A 25,698-nucleotide genomic window follows, 5' to 3' on the forward strand; every position below is an offset into this window, starting at 1 on the left:
GGGTGCCCTGTGTGCGCTGTGGGCTGTGGGGATGTGTGCACGTGCACTGAGGGGACTGGGGGCCCTGCCGGGAGAGAGAGAGGCTTTACCTGGAGAGGAGGAGCTCTTTCTAGAGAGAGCCCTGGGGCACAGAGCCTGCCCCAGAGCGGGGAGGGGAGGGGGAAGGAGTTTGTTCCTATCAGTGGGCTAGGGCGGCTGAGACCGGGACAGGAGAGGGGTGTGGCCCAGGAATCTGGACTGGGAGCCTAAAGGTGGGTCCCACAAGCCAGGTGAGCAATTACCTTGGGTGCAAAAGAGTACAGAAGCAAAGCCCTCCAGCTCCGCAATCAGGCAGGTCCAGGTTTGAATGCTGGCTCTGAGTCCTTGCAAATCAGTTAGGTGAGCTTTCTGTGCCTCAGTCTCCTAATCTTCTAATCTGGAAAATCAGGGTAACACTTACACGCTCTCACAGAAGTGTCTGTAAAGCACAATCATATCAGCTCAAGGACAGTTGATTCTTCTTCCATAGATGAGCTCAAAAGCCCCCATACCTGCTCGTCTGAGCTGTGGTCACCTCTGCCCTCCACCCTGCAGCCCTGCAGCCCTGACTCAAAGGAGGTTTCCGGGCTGAGCCTCCTCCTGGCACAGCCCAGTGACTCCTCTTCCCTTCCAGCTCCTCCCTTCCAGTCAGAGGAGACCCCAGAGAGCCCAGCACCCCCACAGAGGCGGAACAGCAGGAACTTGGAGGAAATCTTGGGACTCTCTCCAGGAGTAAGTCAACAGGAAGCATATGCGTATAAAGATAAGACAGTGTTTGATTATTTTATGGTATGACAGTTTCCACTTTTCTTCCTGTTGTTTTCCAAGAGGTATATCCACGTTATTGAATTGCAGTCATTCAGTAGATCTGCGAGGTACCTGGGAACAGGCTGAAGGTTCTCTGTTTCCTAAATGAGAAGACAGAGCAGGGAGACGTGCGTGTGATTACCCACGGCTGGTGGCAAAGTTGGAGCTGGCTTGCAAGGTGGAAGCCTTAGGTCCGAATCACCCGTCAGACATCGTGACTTCTTGGGAGCCTTCTGCCTATAAAGGTGAGAGGCTTGGGTGGAGACAGGCTGGGGACCCTCCCCCTTGGAGGTGTTCAGGAACAGGGACCTCTCCTTTCTTTCGCTGTAAGAAAGAGAGCGCGTCTCCAGAGACTGAAGGATGGACAAAATTACCTTTAGAGACGGACGAAAATTGAAAGGAAAATAAGAAAAGGAGGTGCCTGAGACGAGGAAGCATGCTCTCCCTCAGGAAGCGGGGAGATGCCGGCTGGGAAGGGGGAGGGGTCACCTTGTGGGACATTTTCTGCTTTGCTGGGGGTTGGAGCAGTGTGGGGTTGCAATGACCTCTGAAGCCTTGGGACTTGCAGTCTAAGGAGATGGAGGGAGCGATAAGGGTGAGCTGGGGGTGTAGATGTGCTGATAAGAGGCCGGCAGAGGAAAGGAGCACCTGCCCAGGAAACGCTCAACCCCTAACGCTGGTCCTGGAGGGAGTGGAGGCGGGAGGGGCCGGTCAGAGCCGCACAGAGCAGGTGTGCAGGGCTGGCCACCAAGGGCATGGTCCTTGGGTTCCAGAGGAGGAAAGGGGGCCCCCCTCCATGCGTGGGTCTCCACCTCTGGGTCTTCCCCTCCCACTTGCGCTCCTTGGCCTGCACCGTCCTCTCCAACGAGAGGGGCAGGAACAAGCTGCCTGAAGGGGACCAAGCTGTCCCTCCTGTCTTACCTGGTAGGCTGGAGATTCAGAAATGGCCTCCTCATCTTTTAAGGAGTTCTCTCCTCTGGCTTCCCTCCCCGTCCCCCCATACCCTTTGTCACGTCCTGCATCACCACCCTCTTCTCCCTTCTCTCCTCTCATCCGTCCTCATTCTCCGGCAGCTTTCTGCAGACAAGGAGTCCTACAAGCTCTCTCCCTCAGGTAGCAGCTTCCCTGCAAGATGATGCCTCGGGGTCCAGAGCGAGTATGTAAGAGCCAGTCCAGGGACCCGACCTCCCTGTCTTATCCCAGAGACCCTTGGTGCCAAGGGAGCCAGATCTCTTATTCTGATGGGATGAGGAGAAGGAAAACATATAAACCCAGATTTCAATGTTTAGGTCATACCCTCCCACCCCACCTGCTCACAGCCATGTAGGGAAAGAATTTGAATACCATCCTTTGAAACATGAAGAGGAATTGTCATTGGATGGTAGAATTATTTGCCTTTTTCGTTTTTCATAATTTTTAACATACTTTTGTAATAAGAAAAAAATGTGAAGGGGTTCCTGGCTTCCTCCAAGGATTTATCTCCTCAGCACAGGGCATTAGGCAGGCGGGTGGTGAAGGAATGGGGGCAGTGGTAGCGGTGCCACCCGGTTCTTTCCTCTCCAGCCGCCCCTGTAAGACACCCCGACGCCCAACTACCCTCCCCAGGCAAACTCACAGAGCCGGAGATGGCTTCTCATTTAGCCTTGAACCAAGAGGCTCCTCCCCTAAATAGCCAGGAGGTTGTTAGTGATTTTTTTCCATTCAAGCATCATTTCCTGAACCTGCAGGTCAATGAGTGCAAGGGACAGGTGAACAGGGTCACCTGCTTACTTGAATCGTGCCTCTCCCATCATCAAGTGACCTCCTGTACCGCTGCCCAGTCACCCTGTCACCTGGCTTGGATCACCAGGAAGTATACAGGAGGCCGTGTCGGCTGTCCAGGAGTCTCCTGATAAGCCCGTCTGCCGGCATGGGGGTCATATCCATGGGAAGGAAGCTCCACGGGCCCTTCCATTTCTGTGATCCCCTCTTTCAGGAAGGGTACGTGTTTCTGCGCACATCCTCACCCCGGCACTTACTTGGTGGCTCCTTCAGGTGCGGGGTGTGTGGACGCCAGGAGCGGTGTGAGCTGGTGGTGATCGTTCCAGCGTGTCTAAGACCCCCCTCCCACCTGTCCTGGCACCCCCTCCTGTCGCTCATGGCCAGTATCTGTCTCTGGCTTTTCAGGGTGGGGCTTCATCCTGTCTCCCCATCTCTCTGCTCCAGGAAGCAGACGCTAATTAGCCACAGCCCATTACCAACAGGTCTGTGCTCACCAGGGTCATGGGCAGGGGCAGGCACTGGGACGTGAAGGCAGGTCTCTTGAGACCCGTTACTTGGGATCCTTGCCTCTGTCTGCCACACTCATTTTTCTCTGAAGACTGTAACTCCTCCCACCCTTTCGAGATGGAGTTTAGACACTGGGTCTCTAACAACTTTTCCTCTGTGTCTGAGTACAGGAGGATGTGGAATGAGGGAAGACGGTGTTCAGTCTATCAGTACAAGACGGCAATGGCTAGGACAGAGGGAAGTCCAGGAGAGGACGAGGAGAGACAGGTTTCCACTTGGGTCCAAGGCACTTGGCTCTCTGTCTCTCTCACACCCAGAGCAGGTACCCATCCCCTCCTCCACCTACGCCCTCCCCCTCCTTCATTTCTGACGGAGCTGAGTTTCATGCACAGCCCAGGATTTGAAGATGCCCACTTCGACATCTGGTCCGGGTCTCAGTTTATGCAAGTCGCTTTCCTTTGAGAAAGGCTATACAGAGGAGTGGGAAGATGTGATATTTAGAATCTAAAGAAACGGCCAAGAGCCCTTCTCTGCTCTATGTCATCTTCAGTGGGCGAAGCATTTCTTTTGTGAACCTGTTTCCTCATCTATATAATGGGTATGGCAATACCGTGACTTTGAGTCCTGGTTACTATACGGATCTAATGATATAATGGACGTGCAAGGACTCCACAAACTCTTAAGTCATTGCTGTGGCTCTGCACAGAATGGCCCACTGTGGTCATCCTGGAAGCCTCAGTTGCCCCCTGCCAGCCACTCTCCACGCTCTTGCCTGCCAACGGAACTCTCCAGGATGAGGGTCAGGCCCACGGCTGTGATGTCACAGAGCTCATGACATCAGAGGTCCTATGGAAGGGAAGGGGAGAAAACGGTGCTGGGAAGGGGTAAGGTCTGGGACAACAGACAGGGAAGGGAGGAGGGGGTCCTGCCGGGCACTGGGGACTAGGAAAGGCCCATGACTTCCCTGGGCTTCCAGCTCTGCAGGGCAGCATTCCTGGCATCCATCCTGCTGCTGCTGTGGGTCAAGGGGGTGAAGCCTCAGAAAGGGAGCCCAGGCCTGGACGAGAGGAGTCAGAAAGAGAAAACACCCTCTACAGGTAGGTGAAGGAGTGGGACGATGCCTGAAGCCGGGGACCAGATCTCTCTGGAGTCAGATCACTGGTCAGGCCAGAGGGAAAGCTGAGATAGGTCTGGGTTACGGGCGACCACCCCAGGTCCTACTACTGCAGTGTGAGCGTCGTGTAAAGGGCCTAGAGCCGCGGTTCCTCGCCAGGGCCATACTCAGGGTGTGCCGGGGCCAGCTGATGTGCATGGGACCCTGTGAGTACGGGAAGAGGGTCTTTGAAGTCCACCCTTCTCTACGTTGGTCCCTCACTCCCCAAATGAGGTAACACCTTGGAGGAGGCACTTTGAATTGGCAGTGGGGAGTGTATGCCCTTGAGCTGGGGCTATGGCTGCACACAGACCAGAAGAGACCCCCCCAGATGGAGCATCGCCTCTGTGGTCAAGAACAAGGGTGTGGGTAGTTGGGTTCCCAGGTTCCCCAACGCTTTCCTCTTTCCAAGGTGGGCCAGGGGCGGGGAGGGGGGGCAGTCAGAAACAGTCCTTTCATGCCGTCCCCCGTCCCCCGTTTCAGACCAATATCAAGAACAGTTTGAAGAGCACTTTGTGGCCTCCTCGGTGGGCGAGCTGTGGCAGGCAGTGGACATGACCCAGCAAGAGGACGACCAGACGTCAGAGGCGGTGGCAAGCCGTGGCCGCCTGTTTGACCTCGCCTTCTGCTTTAACCTGGCCAGCATCGTGGTTTTTCTATGAGGGACCTGGAGGCGGAGGTGGTGGCCTGATTCCTGGATGAGGACCTGGACATCTGCCTCCGCTTCACGGTAGCTTACCAACCACCTCCCTGTGGGGCTCCGGAGCGCTTCTCCCGAGGGTGACGTACATGCGGCTTCCTGGCTCTTGCCCACGACCCTCTCCCTCGGGACACAGCATCAGAGAGACCCCGTGCTGGCCTCTCAGCGGTCCATGGCCCCTGCCCACCTTCCTCCCCACCCTCTGAGGGTCATGTCCAAGAGCCGAGACACCGGACCCCTGCCCTCCTCTCTCCCCCAGTCTCTCCTGGCTTTGTTCAGGACAACAGATTAGGGGTAGGAAGGCAGCAACAATGAAAGTAATAACAATCAAATCCTGGAAACAATTGGGGGCAGCTTAATTTTGTCTCTAACCAGTTTCCACCGACCTTTAACTCATTCATTGGTTCTTTCCTTGTCTCACGTCCTTGCGACTCTGCTTGGCGGTTTCTCCTCTGATTTTTTCTGACTTCTAGGCATCGGACATAGCAGGAAAGTGTTCTTAAGAGACAGGCAGAAGCCAAGGGCCAGCTTTTATTTTTGGAACAGGAGGGGAGAGGAGGTATTGCCCTGATTCCAGGGATGGGGCAGGGAGATGCTGATACACCTGTACTGAGGTCTCTTTGGGAGCCAGCTGCGTTACCAGAGTTGGCAGCGGCTGGAGGGGTTCATGAGGGTGCCACGGGGACAGTGGAAGTGTCTGGCGAAGGCTGGGCTGTTGCTTAGGGGCCCGTGGATTCGAAGGGTAGGAGGGCTGTGAGTGTCCTGAGGATCCTGGGTGCTGGGGTCCCTACACATCACCTGGGGAGAAAGAGAGGTCCATACAGGGTAAGGAGAACAGCAGGGTATCAGGGTCAGCAGGACACAGCAGACCTGGTGACCAGGTGGTAACTAGGGACAGCAAAGATGAAAGCAGGGATAGCAATGCTCCGAGGGCCACATGGAGAAAGGAAGATATTTGCCATTTGCGGGTCATTTAATCTGGCAGTGGGTATCTGGGGAGGGCTGGTCTGTGCAATCATACCATTTGTAAGTGCCCTAGAGGTGGGTCTGTTGTGAGAACACTGTGCGGGTCTTTAAGTATCCTGAGGAATTGGGGGCACTATCTGCTGAGGGAGAAGATGGCACTTAGCGGGGGTTATGTCAGGTGGGGACCCCACTGCGTGGCGAGGTCTCCGAGGAGGGATGTGGTCTACAGATAGTCTGTTAAGGCTCTTTTTGAAGGGATCTGTGTTTCTAGAAGAAATGAGAGAAGATAAAAGTTGGCCTCATCTCAAGGAGGAATTTGGGAATAGAGTTGTTCTCCTTTTTTTGAAGGCACTGCTGAATCTGGTAGAAGAAATTATAGTAGGATGAAGGGATGGTCCCAAGGGGACATGTGTGAAAGGATGACAGTGGGGATGTGTGCAGCAGAGGGTTGGTGGCATTGGGGGAAGATGTTTAACAATATCTGAGTGTTAACAATAGGGTATTTATCTGACATGGACTAAGCCGTGGTGGGAGGTGTCGGCTGCCTACCTGGGCATAGCTTCGAAAGAAGAGTTGCCAGGGGCTGAAGTTCAGGTTGGGCAGGGTGGTCTCCCCACGGTACCATAATAGCCTCTTGTTGTATGCCTGGATATGGGAGTGGGATGGAGAGTCGCCCTTAGGCTCTAGACCCGTGGCCATCTGGAAAACTGATGCCCGACACGCAACATCTAAAACCAGTTCATGGTTCTTCTTTCCAAGTTCTGCACTGACCCACTGCTCTGAGCCAGGAGAAAAGACACTTGCCGTGAGATCTATGGATCTAGAAAAGAGGGCTCTATGGAGTCGGAGGGGGTCCTCAAGTTGCCACCTGTTCAGTGGGGATGTGAAGGGCCCAAAGTTTTGCTATGTTTGCCTGAGGGATGGTGGAAGGAAAAACTGGGGACAGGCTGTCTATTCTGCTCGTACAAATAGATCGCAGCCCTTGGGATGTGAGTTACCTGCAGTGCGATGGCCAGTCCCCCCGTGTCTGCAGCATCCTCCAGGAATGTGCGGGAGCCATTGAAGAAGGTCCCGTTGGGTAATGGAAAGGCAGCATAGTGGCGCTCCAGGCACACTAGCGCCCCCTGTAGGGCATGGGTGTCACAGGCTGGGCAGCCCCCAGGGAATACTGTTGAAAATGGGGCAAGGGAATGCAACGGTGAGGCATGATGCAGGGGTGAAGACATGGGGGTACCACAAACTGGGCTGGCTCCCAGGAGCACTACAAAGGCTTCAGAACTGCCCCCCGCCCCCGCTGGAGCCCTCGCACGGCCTCCCTTCTCCCCCTCTAGGCTGCCTTTGGGGCCTTCACCTGGGTTCCCGATGGCCCCATCTCCCAATGGCCCACTGTTACTCACAGAGCTGGTAGAAGATGTGCAACAGCTCATGGGCCATAACGCTGCCGGCGGCGCCAAAGTTCACAGCTCTAGGGGGCAAGGGCTTGTCTTACCCTCAGAATCCTTCCACGTTTTTGGCCCCAATTCTCCAACCATAAGTCGCATCCATCATTTGTCATAACATTGGTCCATTGCTCGTGGGAAACTTAGAATGGCCCATACCTGGGGTAGCCAGGGTGGAAAAACGGGGGTTGGAGGAGTCCGGCTGGGAAGACCACCACATGGTCAGGTATTGAATAGTAGGCATTTACGCCCCAGGGGAGCACCTGCCACCTGTGGAAAGAGCACATATGAACACCAGCTCTATCACTTACATGCCGTCCTTCCCCAATACTGGCAATGTTCCTGCTCCCCTGAGCCTCTGGCTTTCTTTCCTGCTAATCTTGGACGGCTGTCTTTGGGATGTGGTGTCTGTGTCTCCCTCGCCCTCATACCTGTGGTTGGGGAAAGGCTGCAGGAAACTCCGAATGATTCTAGCTCGACGGGATCGGACACAGCTCAGGAAGGACTGCAGGAAGCTGGGTCCAAGTTGTATCTGGGAGGAGGCAGGAGGCAGCTCGAATACACAGAGACAAATGTAGAGGCACGCTGATATACCCTGATGCAGACATCTGAACCCAGACAGATAAGCCCTGATGCGTGGACATCCCCGGAATGGTGGAAAACCAGCGCCGTGACACCAGTGCCTGCATGGTACAGACAGGCTTCACACGTACCAGCACACAAATACTCAGGCAAGTCACACGAATGCGTGGGTGTGAGTGCACACACACACTCAATGTGACCTGCAAAGATTCTACTCTTCTGCTGGCAAGATCCACAGAGTGGCTATTCGCCCATCAGGCCCCAGCAGCACCAGGGCAGGGAAGGGGTTTTTTAGGATCAACTAGGGAAAATGACTGTCTGCCACTCTGGTGGATCAGGGTGGGTGAAGAAGTTGAGGATTTAAGAGTAACTGGCAAGGGCAGGAACCCACATCGTTGTATTCTTGTCTGGCTGGGTCTGGCTTCAAGGCCCATTCCGGGGCCCCCATCTTCACCTGCAGCTGGGTGACCTGGGAAGAGACACAAACGTGGAAGGAACCTACCTGCCCCAAGTCTTATCAGAAGGAATCTCTCCTGCTCACTGTTGTCCCTTCCTTTGGTAGCGTCACCAGGATGTGTGTGCGGCATATTGGTGTTTATACTGGCCTTGTGCCCGTGTGCCTTGAGCACGCTCCTCCAGGCCCTGTGATCTCTTGATCCAACACTCAACTCACACCTACTACACGTTCCCACACCGTCTCCTTCTCCTGGCCTTACCTTGTCCTGGGCCTTTGCCCGGGTCTCTTCATCCATCCAAGGAAGCATTTGGAACCGAGCGATGAGGGCATCCTTGATTGCAGTGAATAATTCCATGGCCTGTGGGCGGCACGGGGCAGGGAGAAAGAAACAGGATCAAGGTCAGCCTCAGTCCTGGGCCCTGCCCACTGGGTCTCTAGGAAGGGGCCTTGACCCTGAGGGGCTGCCAGTAGGAGGAAGATCTCAGAAAGTGGAAAGTGCTACCTACTAGGTGACCAAAAACTCAGGGTACGGAGAGCTGTGGGGATGTGAAGGAGGTACCAAGCACAGAAGGGGAAGGTGGGGACGGGTCACTCCTGACACTTGATGGGGTAGACAGCTCCTTTCCGTGACACTGTCCTTTCTCTCGGCCAGGCAATCCTCTCAGAAAGTGGTGGGAGGAGGTGGACCACCATCCCCTTCTCTGCTCTCGAGGGCCCTCGTCCTCACACCCTGTTTCTTACAGCCTGCATTTCCTCTCTCCATCTTCCAGGGTTCCTCAGCTTTGCAACAAGCCGAAGCCTGTCCAGCTTCACACCCTGACTGTGTACTGACTGCATTCTCAGCCATCTACCACCATGTGTTTTTCCTTTCTTGATGGAGGAAAATGGATGACAACATTGGGAGCCTGAGTTCAAATCCTAACTCTGCTATTTGGTAGCTGTGTGATCTTGGGCAAGTTATTTAACCCCTGTGCTTCAGTTCTCTCTGCTTTAAAATTATAATAATAGTAGGAATTAAAGTAGTTGGTGCAAAGTGCTTATAAGAGTATCAGGCACATGGTAGGCACTGAAAAGTATTCAGTAGTTATTTATTGGCACTTCTGAAGATGATAGCATTCCATTCTGACGTCATTTCACGTGTTGTTAAAAAAATCATAGGTAAACAAGGGGTAGGCTTAGAGGTCATGCAGTTCAATTTTCTCATTTTATGGTTGAAGAAACACATGAGCAGGAAAGCTGGGTGACTTGTCCAGGTCACTGTGTGTCGTGCGGACTTTGTGTCTCAGAGCTAAACCGTGCAGACCCTAGGGATGCAGCGTGTCCCTCTCTGGGTTCTCTAACTGGCTGGTTCTCTGACCACAGAGACCATGGAGACGAGCAAAGTCACTAGAACTAGGAGAGGATGGGTGGGCGGGGAAGGGCCCTCACGTACGGCACTTCGGGTGCTGGGGCCAAAGGCCTCACGGACAAACAAGGCTGCCAGCGTAGGCTTGAAGAAGGCTTCTGTCTTCTCCACACACGTCATCCAGCGAGGGTGGGCGGGCTACAGAGACAAAGCTGGAATGAACGGTCCCCGCCAAGGCGTCGTCCTCATCCACTTTCCCAGGCCGGTCTTACCTAGACCTTCACCCCCAGAGCACGCTCTCTTTGCTGGACGTTCTGGGCTTGTCTCCCTTTACTCTGTAACCCCTTCTGGTGACACACATGGGGTCCTGCTGCTTAGCAAAGAGGGGCTCACATCTCCTCCAGGATTAGTCTCATGAGCCTGGGTTGGGCAAACGATCCTTGTTTATTGCCTATTGAATTTGAAAGCCAGGCCACTGGGAGGCATCCTTCTGGATGACTGAAAGCCTCCTGGGAACGACAGGGCTAGAGCCAACCCTCTCACTTCAGCAGGTCTGCCTGTCACCCTGTCCCCGCCCACCACGCACAGAGCCCAGCGGAGACTCCCATCCTCCCAAGCTTCTTTACTTAAAAGAGAAATTGAAGAAGGAAAAGTCTCCCTGCCTCCTGCCTTCCTCCCCGACTCTCCAAATGGTTATTAAGGATCATATGGTAAGACCTTGTCTTATAAAGAAGAAAGTTATCAGAGTAAAGTTGGGTTTTAGATGCCATATTGTTTGGTAGGAGAAAAGGAAAAAAGAAAAGGCTAAATATACGCATTCAGAGTGCTGAGACACTTTCTGCCAAATCAGGGGAAAGGATATAGAATGAGAGGACGGACATCTTCAACTTCAAAGGCAGAGAAATGGTTAGACAAAAACTCAAAAGAGGGGACTTCCCTGGCGGCGCAGTGGTTAAGAATCCGCCTGCCAATGCAGGAGACACAGGTTCGAGCCCTGGTCCGGGAAGATCCCACATGCCATGGAGCAACTAAGCCCGTGCACCACAACTACTGAGCCTGCGCTCTAGAGCCCGTGAGCCACAACTACCGAGCCCGCGTGCCGCAACTACTGAGCCTGCGCACCTAGAGCCTGTGCTCCACAACAAGAGAAGCCACGGCGATGAGAAGCCCGTGCACCACAATGAAGAGTAGCTCCTGCTCGCCGCAACTAGAGAAAGCCCGCGTGCAGCAACGAAGACCCCACGTGGCCAAAAATAAATAAATAAATTTATTAAAAAATAAAAAAATAAAAACTCATAGCGGGCCTTGGCAACTGGGGTGTTTTTTAACACGTTTGACCAGAGACCTATTACTGCCCCAGGCGTTAGTTTCTGCAAAAATCTCCCGGTCAAATAATGTGTTAACAGCAGGATGGAAAGACTAAGAAACATAAAAGAGAGAAGTTGGGGTGGATGGCTTTGGAGAGACGACCAAGCGTAGGCCCAGAGATGACGCAGGGCAAATGAGAAACAAATTCAGGAAGCTGGCCTAAGGGAAAGCTGAGCTGGGACTTAGGCAAAACCGGCTAACATGCTAATTTGGGCTGAGTGGGATGAAGTCACAAGACTTCATTCCTGTAACTGATTTATTCCCCCAGACCTCCTGGCAGGTAAGGTAGTTAGGCGGCCACCACGCATTCGGGTCCTAAGGTTGGAGAGAGTTTACGGGGCTTCCGAGCAAAGAGGAAATAGAAAGGAAGGCCAGTACTTCTGTCATTGAAGACACTCCCGGGCCTGCCTATTAGAACGTTTATCATTTTGGGGGTTGCTCCAGACCAGGTTGCCCACATCTGTGCGTTCTTGTCTGTACCCTCACCATGAGACCTATTCAGGACCTTCTCCTGGTGAGGAGAAGGGACTCAGACACTTTCCATAGTTTATTACTTGGAGCTCTGAAACTCACAAATGTGAAAAACAAATACAAATAGAAAGGCAACCTCGGTCTGATAGCCATGCCTGGGTCAAGTGCAGGTGCTGCTGGCCACCTTTGGTGTCCCTCCCCTGCAGGCCCCCGATGACAAGCTTGGCTCTGAGACTGCCTTTCATCAGACTGCTGCCTGGGATGGAGGGCTGCACCCAGGACAGTAGCAAACACATCAGCCTTGAGCTTGGTATTGTGGACCTGCCTGCCCTTTCTACACCTCCTGGTTCTTGAGTTGTTTCCTGATCCCTTTTGCTGGTGCCTGGTCTTCTCTCCAACAGCCTTTGCCTGTTCCATGCTGTTGCCCATAGCCCAGGCTACGGCAGGCCCTGACCTGGCCCCTGGAGTGCATGGACACCACCTCAGACCACCCACTGCTCACCCTGTGCCACTCTGGGATTCTTCTGGTCACACTTGTGCTGAGTCATATGTTCTATGTGCAGGAAAATAACTTCCAGAATCTATAAATGAACATAAGTCTCAGGAGTGGAGGTTGGCAGGTTGTATATTCATCTGCTGGGGGTTATGAGTATCTGAGCTGTCTCTCAAGACATGGAGTGATAGAGTATACCACATTGATTGAAAATAGAGAAAAAGAAAAAAAATCATTGCTAAAATATGAAGGATGGAAGAAATACTTCAAACCCAGGATAATGAGGCTCAAAAGATTAATCTTAAGGAACAGAAAAATGTTGCGCGAGTGGGAGTGTGGGATTAGCAGATGCAAACTATTATGTACAGGATGGATAAACCACAAGGTCCTGCTGTAGAGCGCAGGGAACTCTATTCAAAACCCTGTGATAAACCATAATGGAAAAGGATATGAAAAATAATGGATATATATGTGTAACTGAATCGCTTTGCTGTACAGCAGAAGTTAACACAACACTCTAAATCAACTATACTTGAAAAAAAAATCTTTTAAAAAAGAAAGAAAAAAAGTTGCAGATACAAGCTTAGAACCATGAGTAATGATAGACATGATAAAAATCAGGAAAAATTCCAAGAGTCTGGAGAGAAGCAAATTTTTGCACAATTTTCAGTAAGGGGAAGGTAGATTTTAGAGATTACAGGTGAGTCAGGAATCCTTAATGTTAATTTCTAAACAAAATTCTAGAATGAATCATTAAACCGACTATTTTTGAACACTTGGAAAATAATGTGTAACTACTGAGGGCCAGCATAGCATCACTGAGGACGAATAATATCAAAATCCTTTTTAAATGTCATCACTTTTAACGGATCATTAAATTAGGATAAATAGTAGATCAGGAGTCACAAACTCAAACAGGGGCCGTGAGGTAACCTAAGTGAGAGAAGCAGTCCAACATCAGAACCCCAGGACAAGAAGGGGTACGGCCAACCGGAGAGAGGGACGCAGCCCTACTGGCTGCATCACTCAGCTCCAGTCATTTGTTGCCCCTGGAGACGGCTAGCTCAGGGTTGCCAGAGCTTCACATTGACAACAACAAAAAAGGCTGGAACTCCGACTCCTGCTGTGCCATCACCTAATATTTGAAAGTCGGCCGTTCATTAACAGTTTGTAAAAAGCTTCAACAACACACACCTATGGGTCAGATTCAGCCTCAAGGACCACCGCAGGGCTCCCTCTGTACAGAGAATTCAGTATTTACTAACTGTGGATTATTAACTTAAACCCTCATACTTCAGTTACGCCAGCTATAAAAATGAGCCTAATGCCTGTTCTGCCTTCCTGTTCTGCCTGCCTCACAAAGCTGCTTGGGAGAGCAGGGGAAATACTACGTGGAACATGCTCTGTAAATCCTAAAGTTCTACCCCACTCTGTTGGCATTATTTTGATTTCAAGATAGCAGTTGGTAAAACCAAAAATTACATCTTTGTGAAATCGATGGAGAAATCCACGTTAAATGACAGTGTGATTTGAGTGGATTCTGACTGGCTGATCCATAAGGGAACATCAGTGATTAATGACTCCAAGTTAGTACGAGCTTCCCCGGCCACCCCACTGGACACTGTAGCACGTCCTCACCTAGTATGCCTCTCTCTCTTTCCTGTTTTATTTTTTCATAACACTTAATACCATCCAATATGTTTTACTCAGCTTACTGTCATTCTGCCTCCATTAGAATATAAGTGTTTGAGGGCAAGGATTTTTGTCTATTTTGTTCATGAAGATTCCCAAGAGTCTGGAGAAGTGTCTGGCACATAATAGGGGCTCAATTAACATTTGTTGCATAAATGAACTGACGACTCTACGCTAGGTCTTCAACAACCTGACCCAATACTCTTCCCTCTGCAAAATTTTACCAGTAATCTAGATGAAGATGCAATAAATAAAACCATGAATGATCCGAGGCAAAAATAACAGACCATTGAAACAAAGGCTAAAATTACCTGAATAAATTGGGATGTTGGGCTGAATGTAAACAGTTCACATTTAATGGGCAAAAATGTGAAGTTCTGCTTTTAATTCCCCAAACTCAGCTTCTCAAGTTTAATAAGAGGAAGACCTGGCTTAACAGCCAGTTTCATTGACGATATACTCAAAAGTCATAAACAAAATATGGTCAGATAATGAGACCTCACAGTCCTTCTGAATAAGGGTATTATCCATTAGAATTCGTTCAGAAGAATATGGTTAGACATCTGTAATTAATAACCATTGGATAGGGGCTTCCCTGGTGGCGCAGTGGTTGAGAGTCTGCCTGCCAATGCGGGGGACGCGGGCTTGAGCCCTGGTCTGGGAGGATCCCACATGCCGCGGAGCAGCTGGGCCCGTGAGCCACAACGACTGAGCCTGCGCGTCTGGAGCCTGTGCTCCGCAACAAGAGAGGCCGCGATAGTGAGAGGCCTGCGCACATCGATGAAGAGTGGCCCCCACTTGCCACAACTAGAGGGAGCCCTCGCACAGAAACGAAGACCCAACACAGCCATAAATTTAAAAAAAAAACAAAAAAAACCATTGGATAGAAATACAAATTTTGGTCAAACCAAGGCCAAAACCTTGGTGGTATCTTTGACTCCACTTTCACTCTCACACCACACATCCGTCAGGAAACACTGCCGCTTACCTTCAAAATATGATCTTTTAAAACATAAAACAGATAAATCCCTCTATAGGCCCCTGTTACAGGCAGAGAAAAACCCAGGTCCTTACAGGGACCTACCAGGCCCAGTATAATCCCCTCCTCCCCTCTCTGATTTCCTCCCTACTTATCCTATTTGCTTTCTCTGTTCCAGTTGTGCTGGCCTCCAGGCTGATTCTCAAACCCCCAGGCCAGGCTCCAGCAGCAGTAGGACAGCCTGGCCTGCAAGCCCAATCACCTCTACTCAGCCAGAGCCACCAGGAGGATCCCTCACACTGCACCAGGCCTTAGCCAGCCTGCCCCATGCCTTGTTGCAAAGAAATGATCTCCCTCTCTCCGCCGGAAAACCTGTTCTTCTCCCTAGACGCTGCTTCCATCCTACCTCCCGTTCAGATATCCCACTGATCATTTAAACCCACCCTCATCTCTCCCTCTTAGGAATTCCAAGAGTATCTAAACCAGAGTTTTCTCAGAACCCAGTGACGCCCATTCATTTACTTAGCATATGACTGCCTTTGTGTTACAAGGACAGAGTTGAGTGGTTGCAACACAGATCACATAGACCACAAAGCCAAAAATATTTACTATCTTGACCTTTATAGAAAGAATTTGCCAAAGCATTTTTTGTTACCACCCACTATTTCTCAATCCTGCACAGTTTGTGGTTAAAAATATGGCCTCACGGGTCAGACAGACCTGTTTTGGAGTGTGTTCCTTCACTTAGGAGCTGTGTGGTCTTGGGAACATTACATGTCCTTTCTGAGGACCTCAGAGTGGTTCTGGGAGTAGTAAATAAAATAAGCAATGCCTGACGCAGAGTAACTCCTCAATGTATTTCAGCTTTTATTATTAATATTAATATGTGTCATACCTGGTGCTGTTCCAGACAGGTGAAAGGGCTTCACCAAGTCACAGAACTATTTGTTGGTAGGGTTTGATTCAGGTTTTAAGCCCAAGGACGATTATATATCCTATTAGATATATAAGGATGTTTATAATATGTATATAAAGGATATATATGTGTATAAAGGGTGGTGACTTTAGCAATTCATAAGCCTTCTAAGTTTTTTAAGTGTGAATTTCAATGTTGGCATTCTTACACCTTTCAAGAAGTGCCACCAGGCCATGGTTCTGGGATTTCCAGGAGGCTGTTTGGTGCCAAGGATTTTGTAGCCACCCTAACTAAGAGGGGTTGGGGCTCTATCTCATCTGAGTCAAGGGAAAGGCTGAGCCAAAGGTTCTTGGGGACTAGCCTACCTAAGTGAAAATTCTAGGAAGTTTTTTGGTTTTTCTTTTCTTTTCTTTTTTTTTTTTTAAACAATGATTAAGCACACAGACTCTGGAGCCAGACTTCCAGAGTTCAAATCCTAGCTCTAACAGCTTACTAGGTATATTACCCAGAGCAAGATCCTTAACCTTTGGGTCTCAATTTACCCATCAATAAAACAGGGAGAGAATGGTCTGCCCACCTCATGGAATTGTTGTGAGGATCAAATCAGCTCATATATCTAAAGGGCTTAGAAAAATGTCTAGCACGTTTGAAAGGCTCAATAGGCAATAACGACATTCCAGTCCCTGTGCTTACAATTCCCTTCTCTGAATTCCACAGATATTTCAGGTTGCCAAAGCCATGAGTTTCTCCAAGGCAGAGACAGGGTCCACAAATTACTAAGAAAAGAAACCCAGTGATTTTCAAGACTACCCCGAGGCCTTGCCTGAGGTTGGAGGGCATCTTATGTTCTAGATGCCTCCTCTTGGGATTGGATGTGTCGACCTAGGATTTCAAAGTTCTCAGCAACTGAGTGTGGACAGAGTAGACTTTGGTTAGTGGAGCACGTTTGGTACAGCTCCTTCCCCTGATATGTTGGGACCTGTACCACGAAGCCCACGGTGTGGCCAACAGAACCCGGGATGTCAGAGATGAGCTCTTTGTGAAGCACCTTTGGACATGGAACACTGGAGTCACCTAGACAAAGGGAAGGCCCCTGCCTCTTACTCCAGTGAACCCTAGGCTGTATGTCCGGCCCCTCAAGTCACAGCGCTCAGGATAACCAGGCAAATAGTCTAGGGGTCATGACAAAGGAAAAGCAGGTCCTGATCACTTTAGAGCTTTATATCTAGACTTTAACAATCAGCAAAAGGCCCTCGAGGTAGCCAGATGTGTGCCTAAGGGTCTGGTCCCTGGTGCCTCAGCTCTCAGCGTAAGCCTTGAGTGCCTCCAGACCCTGGGGCATCTATCTTCATGCCCCTCCCTGAGGGGGCTAGGCCCACGTTTATCCCCCCAAATGACAGATGCTCCTTTAGCCCCCGATCTGGGAGAATTCTTCCCCTCCTCTCCTCACCGTGGGTGGTCGTCCTGTCAGCTCCCCCAGTTTCTGGCTCAGCAATCTACGTGCCTCTTGGAATTTACTGTCCAGGGCTGGAGAAAGGGTCCCCACCAGACCCAAGATCATGTGGCTCTGCAGAAAGTCCCTGTGGAGAGAAAAGAGACCCACAATATACCCCCGGGCTCTGGGGAAACCACCAGAAAAGCTTCCCCTTGTATAGGCCACCTTGATATTCTCAGGGAAGCCCTTCTCTGTATTTACAGAGAATAACTACTTCACATGTGAACATGTCAAGAAGGGCTTTTCTTTCTATCTTTTTTTTTTTTACCCTAGTTTAAAAATATTTTATTGCTAAAAAATTCCAAAACGATTAAAGTATCATCAAAGTTCACTGATCACAGATCACTTTAACAATTAAAATAATACTGAAAAAGGGTGAAATGTTGTGAGAATCACCCAAATATGACCCAGAGACATGAAGTGAGCAAATGCTATTGGAAAAATGGTGCCCACAGACTTGCTTGACACGGGGTTGCCACAAACCTTTCATTTGTAAAAAACCACAATCTCTACAAAGTAAAATACAGCAAAGCAAAATTAAATGTTATCAACTATAGTCACCATGTTGTACACTAGATCCTGAGACTTTGTTCATCTTACAACTGAAGGTTGGTACCCTTTCACCAACCTCTCCCTATTTCCCCAGCCTTCAGCCCCTGGCAACCCCTGTTCAAAACTTTTGTCTGTTTGAGGAAGAGCTTTTCTTGATGTAGGTTGGGCTGGGGTGGAGAATGATAGAAGAAAGAACCAGATGAAGAGGCGGACCTCTCAAGTCACAGTAGGGGGGTGGGGGAGGATCTGGGCTAGATGAAGCCTGCACTTAGATTCAACCAAACAGATTCAGCTACTTCCACAACCAAGAAACCTCAGCTCATCTTAAGATGCATCTTCTAAGAGCAACAAAGCTGGGATCCAGGACCTTTCTCTGCCCTGCTGGCAACTCTCTCACCGGGTTTGATTTGTAGCCTTACATAGAGCTGCTCCCACCTGCATGAATGGTTGTTTGCTTCTCCCTGAAAGAATTTCTAGACGTTGCTGCCACTGAGTTACTATGAAGATGGGCTTTGAGCCCAAGGCCCTGGAAGGAAGCCATTGCCTCCAAGTGGTGGCCACACAGTATCAGGGACAGCAGCGAGCCCAACACGGAGCCTCACCCTCCCTCCTCCCACCTTCCTCGACGCCCTGATCTTTCGCACAAGGGCCCCAGAATCCTCTCACTAGAGATGAGAAACAGCCTCTCCCCCAGGTTCTTCCCAGCCTTCACCTCCTCCATCTACTCATCCCACGTACCTTCTCCTCCCACCCACACCCCTCAGCTGCTGTCCCCAGCAACTGGCCTTCGAGCATCTCCCACAGCTCAGAGTTTCTTCACAGGCTGGGTGCTACTCCCAGCAAACCCCATGTCTTGTCAGATACCTGGATGCCTCATTGCGTGTGTGTTTCCCTACCCCATGCCCCCCGAGCCCCTCTTCCTGTTTCCACCATGTCCTCCTGGGCCGTCCATCCCACCCCCTCTCTGCCCCCACGTGGCCCCGGATCCCTCCCATCTTTCTGCGAGGCCCTTACTAGCCTGCACTCTCCAGCCTTCTTTGTCCCTGAGACCTCCGGTCCTTGGACCCTCTTTCCGTCACCCTCCCACGTGGGGCAAACCTGTGCTTCGACAGCTGCTTTTCAACCAGTTGCGACATGTTTTTCAAATACTCCAGGTCATGGACTGCGACGGGATGAGAGGGGCTCAGGGACATTGGTGCGAATGTCGCTTGCAAGCAGGACAACCAATCGATGGCAGGGGCCATTTCCTTAAAGGAGGGATACGGAGGCTTGGGGGGACAGGAAAGGAGGAGGGGGGGCATCCCCTCCCTCAGGTAGGAAAGGGAGTGGGGAGGGGGGGGTTGAGGGAAAGGATGGAGCCAGGAAAGTTAGGGATGGAGCGGAATGAAGGAAATAAGGAGAAAGAAGCCAAGAAGGTCAAGAAAGTTTGGGAGCGAGACCCTCAGGCCCATCTTCATCCAGTCCCTGGTTCAAGGTACCTGCAGTTGGTCAATCGTGACTATCTGGAAGAGCTTTCCCTGTGCCTGTTGCTGCTCCAGGGGCCTCAGAAACTGGTACAGCTGTGAGTTAATGGAGATGGAAAAGGAGGCGTGTTCTCCCACCTTGTTTGGGTCTCCTCCCAGCAAGGTTCCCAGGCGATTCAGGTAAGTCAGGTATTCCCGCAGGATCTGGGGGAGAGGCAACCTCAGTCACAGCCACCATCGGTCCCTGCCTTTCTCTAGCACAAGAGGTCAGGACCTTGGTCCCCAGTGCCATCTTACCTGGGCATAGTTCATTTCCTGCTTTTGCTTGAGGGGAACGTCAAACTCTGGCTGGTCTATCTGGACACAAGAGAGACTGAGAGAAGTGGGGAATGTGGAAGAAGGAGAGGACAGGTGTGGGGAGATGGGCATTTACCAGGAAGATGGCCCCAGGAGATGGACTAAAGGGGGCACAGAGGAGGAGCCAGAGAGCAAAGAAAGGCAGGGACTGGGGGCAAGGGACATGGGCGAAGAGTACAGACATGCAAATGTGCAAAGAAGGTATTTCAACCAGTTTGGGGTGCTCAGCAAGAGAGAAGCATAATAACCCATGTCCTGTAGGGAATCACTGTCTGTGCCAGGGCCAGGTCTAGGGTAAAGGGAATGAGATACCCGTCTCAAGTGCAAAATTTGAGAGGTACTGAAAACTCAGTAATCAAGATCGATAATATTTTAATTGAAATTTTAAAAATCTAAATTAATGTTAAAAATCCCCACAGAATAAAATAGCAAAACTTTGCTCATCATGTATTTTTCCCAAAAACCACAATGTATTTTTGATCATTTATTTTGTAGATGTTTCCCCAAAAGTCTGCAATAAAGTTTTGATCCATTGTTTTTTCAAAAAAAATCCACGATGAACAAAAATTTGATATTTTGTTCATCATGGATTTTTGCATTGATTTTGACATTTAAAAAATATTTATTGAAATACTATTTATCTTGATTAGTGAGTTTTGGTACCCTCTTAAATTCTGCACCCCAGGAAAGTAGCCCACTACCCTCACATGCTTCACCCTACTTCTGACCTCGGTGTGTCCTTGTTTCTATCCCGAAGATCTTTGCTCCCACGTTTTTTGTTTTACTTCTCCGACTTCAATATACTACTCCCACCTGGAGCTATATACTTTTCTGCTATCTTGAATAAAGCTTTCACTTGACTCCTCTGTCACATTTTCTGTCCAAACTTTAAAGAACTAAAAGGCATCTATGCCTTTGCTTCAACTTCCTTACCTTCCTCCTAACTCCATAAAATGAGTCCATTTCCATGACTATTTTGATGCTATGTCTAGAAGGTTTCCAATGGTGTCTTTTCATTCCTTATTTTCTAAGCTCAGAAGTCTCTGGAATCAAAGACAACCCCTCCCTCCTGAACTGGTCTCTCCCCTGTCCTCTGTGGCTCAGCTGAGCTGATCTGACCCCCACCTCCTGACCGTTCTTACTCTTCTCCGGCACCACCTCATAGGGGTGCTCCCACTGTAGTCCACTCTCTCTACCTGTATTTCCCCTCAGAGACCATTCAGTCTCAAGGTGATGGGAACCACCCTCCTCCCATTCACACCAAACCAACACTGTGGGGTCATTGTCTAGTTTCTCCATTTCTGTTATTGATATTCAGTCAGTCACCAGGTCCTGTTGAATCACCATGGACCATCCATCACCACTAGGATGAGGATGTAGGTAGTTGCCTACATCCTCATGCCTGGCCTCACTTTCCATTTCTGCCACAATCATCTTAGTTCAGAATCAACGTTGCTCATCTAGCTGCCTCAGCACCTCTAGGTTGACCTCGAAAACCGCTGACTGTACTTGGGCTCTATGTACAACCATCATATTTGAAAGGCCTCTGTAGCTCTTTTTTTTTTCTATTATGTCAAAAGTTATCACCTCAGTCCAGTGTCGTAGGCCGGGAATAATCAGTCTCAACTTCATGTCTTCAGCCTTACTTTTACCTTCCACTGCACCCCACCCCTACCCGCAAATCCTCTGTTCAACAGACCAGCCTCCTTGCTGACCCCACAGAGGGGTCACACCATTCCAGGCTCTTCCCTTAGCTCAGGACTTCCCCACAGCCCTTATAAGGCCCTTTAGCTTCACCGTCAGCTGTATGAATCAACCAGGCTTCAGGACAGCCCACACTCTCCCTCCTTTGAGCTTCTCCTTAACCATTTCAGCTCTTAACCAATTTCCAAAGGCCACACCAGTTAAACTCCTCAGCACACCCTTTAGAACTGAATTTGAGAATGCCTCATGTGCATTATCAGTTCTTGTATGTTCATCCTCATGTAATTTCGTGGCATTTTTCAGAGTAGGGGCCAAATATATAGGGTCACATTGCCTACCACAATACCGATGCCTCCAAGGCTTTAATTTTTTTTACCTGCTCAGCAAACACCTGGTGTGGGCCTCTAGATGCCTGGCCCTGTGCTAGGTACCAAGGACCTGAGCCGACTAAACCATGGGCCTGTTCTTAAGAGGCTCAGTCTTCAACACAGTGCTAAATGCTGAGATGACAGGAAATGGGAGAACAGAGGGGTTCACCTACATCTCAGCCAGGGTTTCAGTGAAGATTTCCTGGAAGGGATAGTAATCAAGGCCAAAATTTGAAAAATATGTATGAGTTTTCCAGGCTGAGTGTGCGAACTGAGGAGTAGGGTTGCAGGCAAAGGAAGCCATGTATGCAAAGAACTGAAGAATATCCTTGGGGCTGTAAGTGAGGGAGCATGGCTTGGGGTATAAGGAGGAGATAAGGCTGGAGGAGTTTGTAAGGGTCAGACTTGCAAGGCTTTGCTAAGGATTAAGAACCAGATCCTGATGACCTAGTGAGCCATTTAAACAGCGACAACAGCATAATTAGCTCTTGGTTTAGAAAGGTCCCTCTGGGGACAATGAAAACTAAATAATAGGAGGGCAATACTGGAGACAGGGGAACTAGTTGAGAGACGCTGGGGGTGACTCAGAGAAGCTACAAGGAAGACCAAGACTACTTCTGTCTTCCCAGAACTGGCCCTGCTGCTCCTTTCCCTAATCTCACCTAAAGTCCCTGGTTCTCACATCAATAATTTCCCTAAAGATAAGTCCTCTCAGAGGAAATCTGAGTCAGGCCCAGGTTTTACTACATTTTTTGCCAGTGCCTCCCTCACCTGGATGACTGGCGTGTACGGAGGGGCGGGAAGAGGTCGCAAATAGGCTCTGAAGAATGGGAAGTGACCATATTGACTCATCAGAAGGCTCAGAGTTCGGTTAAAGTCTAAGGGAGTCCAATCACCGGAGACTGGCCAGCCTCCAAGCTGGGAAGAAGAGAGAGAGGGCTCAGCACAGGGACAGTCTCTGAGACCAACCCCACCACCACCATTGCTACTTCCTGACCTCTACTCTGAGTCCATTAACCCCTTTAGGGCTCCACCTCTATCCCTCTTTCCCTACCCTCACCCAAGGTCCTAATACATCCACAGGCCATTGCCATTTCCATCTCCCTCCCAAATTCCTAGGAAAGAGACCCATCCTCTAGGGGGAAACAATGGCAGCCTTGAGCATATGTTGGTCTTGCGTGTTATGCATCCAGAAAAGTTGATGCCCCAGGTCTCACCTCCTCAATAACTTGTCTGAGGGGACCAGCTCCTGCAGCCTCAATGGCACCTGTGTCCATGCAGGAGTTGTAGAATTGGAAGGCTTTCTCCTCCCCAGAGGCCAGACGCCAGGAACCTGGGGCTTCTAGAAAGGAAGTGTGGGAGAATTAAAGGAGTGGGGCAGCAAGGAAACCAGCCGGGAAGGTGGGAGACAGAAAGGTTATAGGAAAGGGAAGACTTCCAGGGATAAGGAGGGAAGGGGAGAAAGAGAAGGATGAGGAAAACTGGGAAGACGGGGTGAGCTGGATCAACTTGATGGAAGAAAAAGAGCTGGGAACCGGAGCACGGAGAAGACAATGAGGAAGATAAAGGAAAGGTGAGGGAATTCCCTGGCGGTCCAGTGGTTAGGATTCCACCCTCTCACTGCCGAGGGCCCGGGTTCCATCCCTGGCTGGGGAACTAAGATCCCACATCCCACAAGCTGAGCAGCGCGGCCAAAAAAAAAAAAAAAAAAAAAAAGGAAGAAAGGTGAGAAAGGAAATAAAGACAAAAAGGGGAGGCAGAAAAGAGATGGAATAAGTAGAGTTTGGAAAAGGGAGAAAGTAGAAATGAGAGGCAGGAGGGAGATGAATGAAGGAAGTAGAAATATTGGGAAAATCAGAGGACTTCTCAGGGATCGGAGAGAGGAAAGCGCATGAGGAAATGTTTAGCAAAGAGAAAAAATCGGGGCAGGCTCCCCTTGTCTGGACTCTCCCATCTTTGATCCCAGGAAACAAACAAACACAGGACCATAACCCAAACACAAACCCATTTGAATCCTCCACCTTCTAATATCTAACACCTCTCCCTCAGTCCCCCTGACATCCTTTCATTCTATTATGGGCAGCAGAATTTGTCCGAAGTGTATTTTTTCTTTTCATCTCCATACCTTAAGTGAAAGCGTGCCCCTCTACCATGCAGGGAATACCCACCTCCACTTGTTTCCCATCAAAAGAAGGAGGGCAAAGGGATACATGTATTTCTTCCAGATTCCAATTGATACCGTCAACAGGTTCTCTGGGTTCCCATATGCAGGAAATGCATTCCTTTTGTTACATGCTTCCTCCCAAATCCTCGCCGCCATCCACCAACTTCCTGGGACCAACTTCCTACTTCCTATGTGGCCTTGGTTCCTCCCTCATAGTTTTCCTCTCAGTTCTTCTCAACACCGCCACCATCTACAGGAATCTTCTTACCTCCAGGCTTTTTAACTTGGTCCTCCTCTCCCTCCAGCATCTCCTTTGTGCCCATCTATATTCACTCCCTTACACACAACCCAATAAAGACTCTCCATCACTTCTCACCCACTAGGCCACTTCTTTCCTCCCACCATCATCTCCAATCCATCATCTCCATCATCCCAGTTCAGCTTCTTCCAGTTCAACTTGCACACCATGGTCCAAGGTTTCAGGGAGAACAGGAGATAATGGTGAAAAGAGGGGGGTCTGGGAAGCGAGGGGAGGGAGAGGATAACACTGACAAGGGCGCATTAGGAGACAAGAAGGGTTTGAAGGCTGGACAATGAGAGTGATGGAGAGAAAGGTTAAAGTGCAACAGGTGTTGAGGAGATGCCAGTGTGGGAAGACACCTGGCATAGGGTAGAAATTGAAAATTTAAGGGAGATAACACAGAAGATGGAACTTGGTGAAAGGGAGAACTTGGAGAGAATGGAGCAATCATGGATAAATGGGAAAGGAGAGAGGATAGGGATTAGGTAAAGAAAAGATGAAGGGAGGGACAAGAAGAGATGGAAGAGAGGTGGTACCTGTGGTGAAATGTATGGTGATGGAGAAGCAAACCTAGCAGTTCCCTGAGAGCCAATGGAGGATGGTGCAAACCAGGTGTTCCACAGGCACACAGGCTTGGAACAGTTGTGATCATTCTAGGCTCAGTGGCACCCATGGCAAGAGAATCTTCCACCCTGATTTCCTTACCCAGTATTCTCTGAAGTCGGCGCTTGTTCTCCTTTGCAAGAGCCTGAAAAGAACTAGTGGTCCTGTTGATGTTTCCACAGGCAAAGCTAAAGAAATCAGTGCAGGGGGCCACACTGGTGTTTCCAGAGGCCAGGTAAAGACTCAGGAGGTCCCGACACACAGGCGTCTCACAGTGGGCTGTGGGGAAAAGCTCAGAGCTGGGAAAGAGAAAGTGATGAGGGCTCCCCCAAGGGGCTAAGCAAAGGAATGTCTGGTGAGGGAAAGGGACAGAGACCCTGGTGAGGAGGAAATGGTCTGACTGGCGGCCAGGAGCGTGATTCAAGGGGGAAGAGGTCAGGAACCCGGGGCCCCAGAGGGTCAGGATGAGTGGCAGTTAATGGACACAGAGTCTCAGGATGATGGATGGATGGATGGGGTCCAAGAACGAGGGAGGGCTGAGTGGGTCGTGGGAGATCTAGGATCTTGCTTACCAGGACCACAGCCCTGGAAAACGTAGCCCCAAAGCAGCAGAGAACCACCAAGGATTAGACTGAAAAGCAGGACTGTCATTAGCGCTCGCCTGGCCATCGCCCACTGTCTGCTGTATACAGTGGGCAGCCCCTCTTCTGGAGATCTCTGCGCAGAGAACCAGGAGGTGAAAACCCCAAGATGGAGAGGATTGGGAGAGGAGGGGTGGGGAAAGGGAGGGGGAGAGGAGAAAGAAGGAACAGTTAGTGCTAGGGCCCCTTTGTATGGAGATAACACCCCTCATTATCCCAAACTCAGCCCTCTTTGGACCCCTGGGAGCTGGCAGGGTTGTCATAAATCTGCCCCGCACAGGTCACAGAGGTCACTTACCTCCCGTCTCCTGCGGGTCCTCGATCCACTCGCTGGCTCAGACCCCATGGCTCTCCCCAACTCGTCTCCACCCTCCTGAACTGAATGAGGAGGAGGGA

At 50.2% G+C, this 25,698-nt stretch overlaps 2 protein-coding genes across 3 annotated transcripts; one reads left to right on the plus strand and one right to left on the minus strand.

Moving 5' to 3' along the window:
- Nucleotides 1-3,577: 3,577 nt before the first annotated feature.
- On the plus strand, nt 3,578-9,354 carry LLCFC1 (LLLL and CFNLAS motif containing 1; the record flags this gene model as incomplete). 2 transcript variants are annotated; one of them, XM_082632396.1, is made up of 4 exons in its annotated part: nt 3,578-3,977; nt 4,070-4,190; nt 4,730-4,976; nt 9,161-9,354. In XM_082632396.1, 3 exons carry the CDS (start codon nt 3,942-3,944, stop codon nt 4,906-4,908), a joined length of 336 nt encoding a protein of 111 aa, XP_082488522.1. In that variant the 3' UTR covers nt 4,909-4,976; nt 9,161-9,354. The 2 variants fall into 2 exon arrangements, with proteins under 2 accessions (XP_082488522.1, XP_082488523.1); XM_082632397.1 differs by lacking the exon at nt 3,578-3,977 and having other exon boundaries at nt 4,049-4,190.
- KEL (Kell metallo-endopeptidase (Kell blood group)) lies at nt 5,583-25,648 on the minus strand (the record flags this gene model as incomplete). The annotated part of the gene is made up of 18 exons (XM_082632395.1): nt 5,583-5,744; nt 6,462-6,557; nt 6,911-7,080; nt 7,310-7,377; nt 7,511-7,621; nt 7,783-7,883; nt 8,325-8,402; nt 8,650-8,748; nt 9,823-9,933; nt 17,105-17,234; nt 18,800-18,948; nt 19,180-19,368; nt 19,462-19,521; nt 22,365-22,511; nt 22,811-22,935; nt 24,764-24,940; nt 25,234-25,378; nt 25,601-25,648. 18 exons carry the CDS (start codon nt 25,646-25,648, stop codon nt 5,583-5,585), a joined length of 2,166 nt encoding a protein of 721 aa, XP_082488521.1.
- Nucleotides 25,649-25,698: the final 50 nt, after the last annotated feature.

This window comes from Mesoplodon mirus (genome assembly GCF_964341445.2).
Source record: "Mesoplodon mirus genome assembly, chromosome: 9".
Taxonomy (NCBI): Eukaryota; Metazoa; Chordata; class Mammalia; order Artiodactyla; family Ziphiidae; genus Mesoplodon; species Mesoplodon mirus.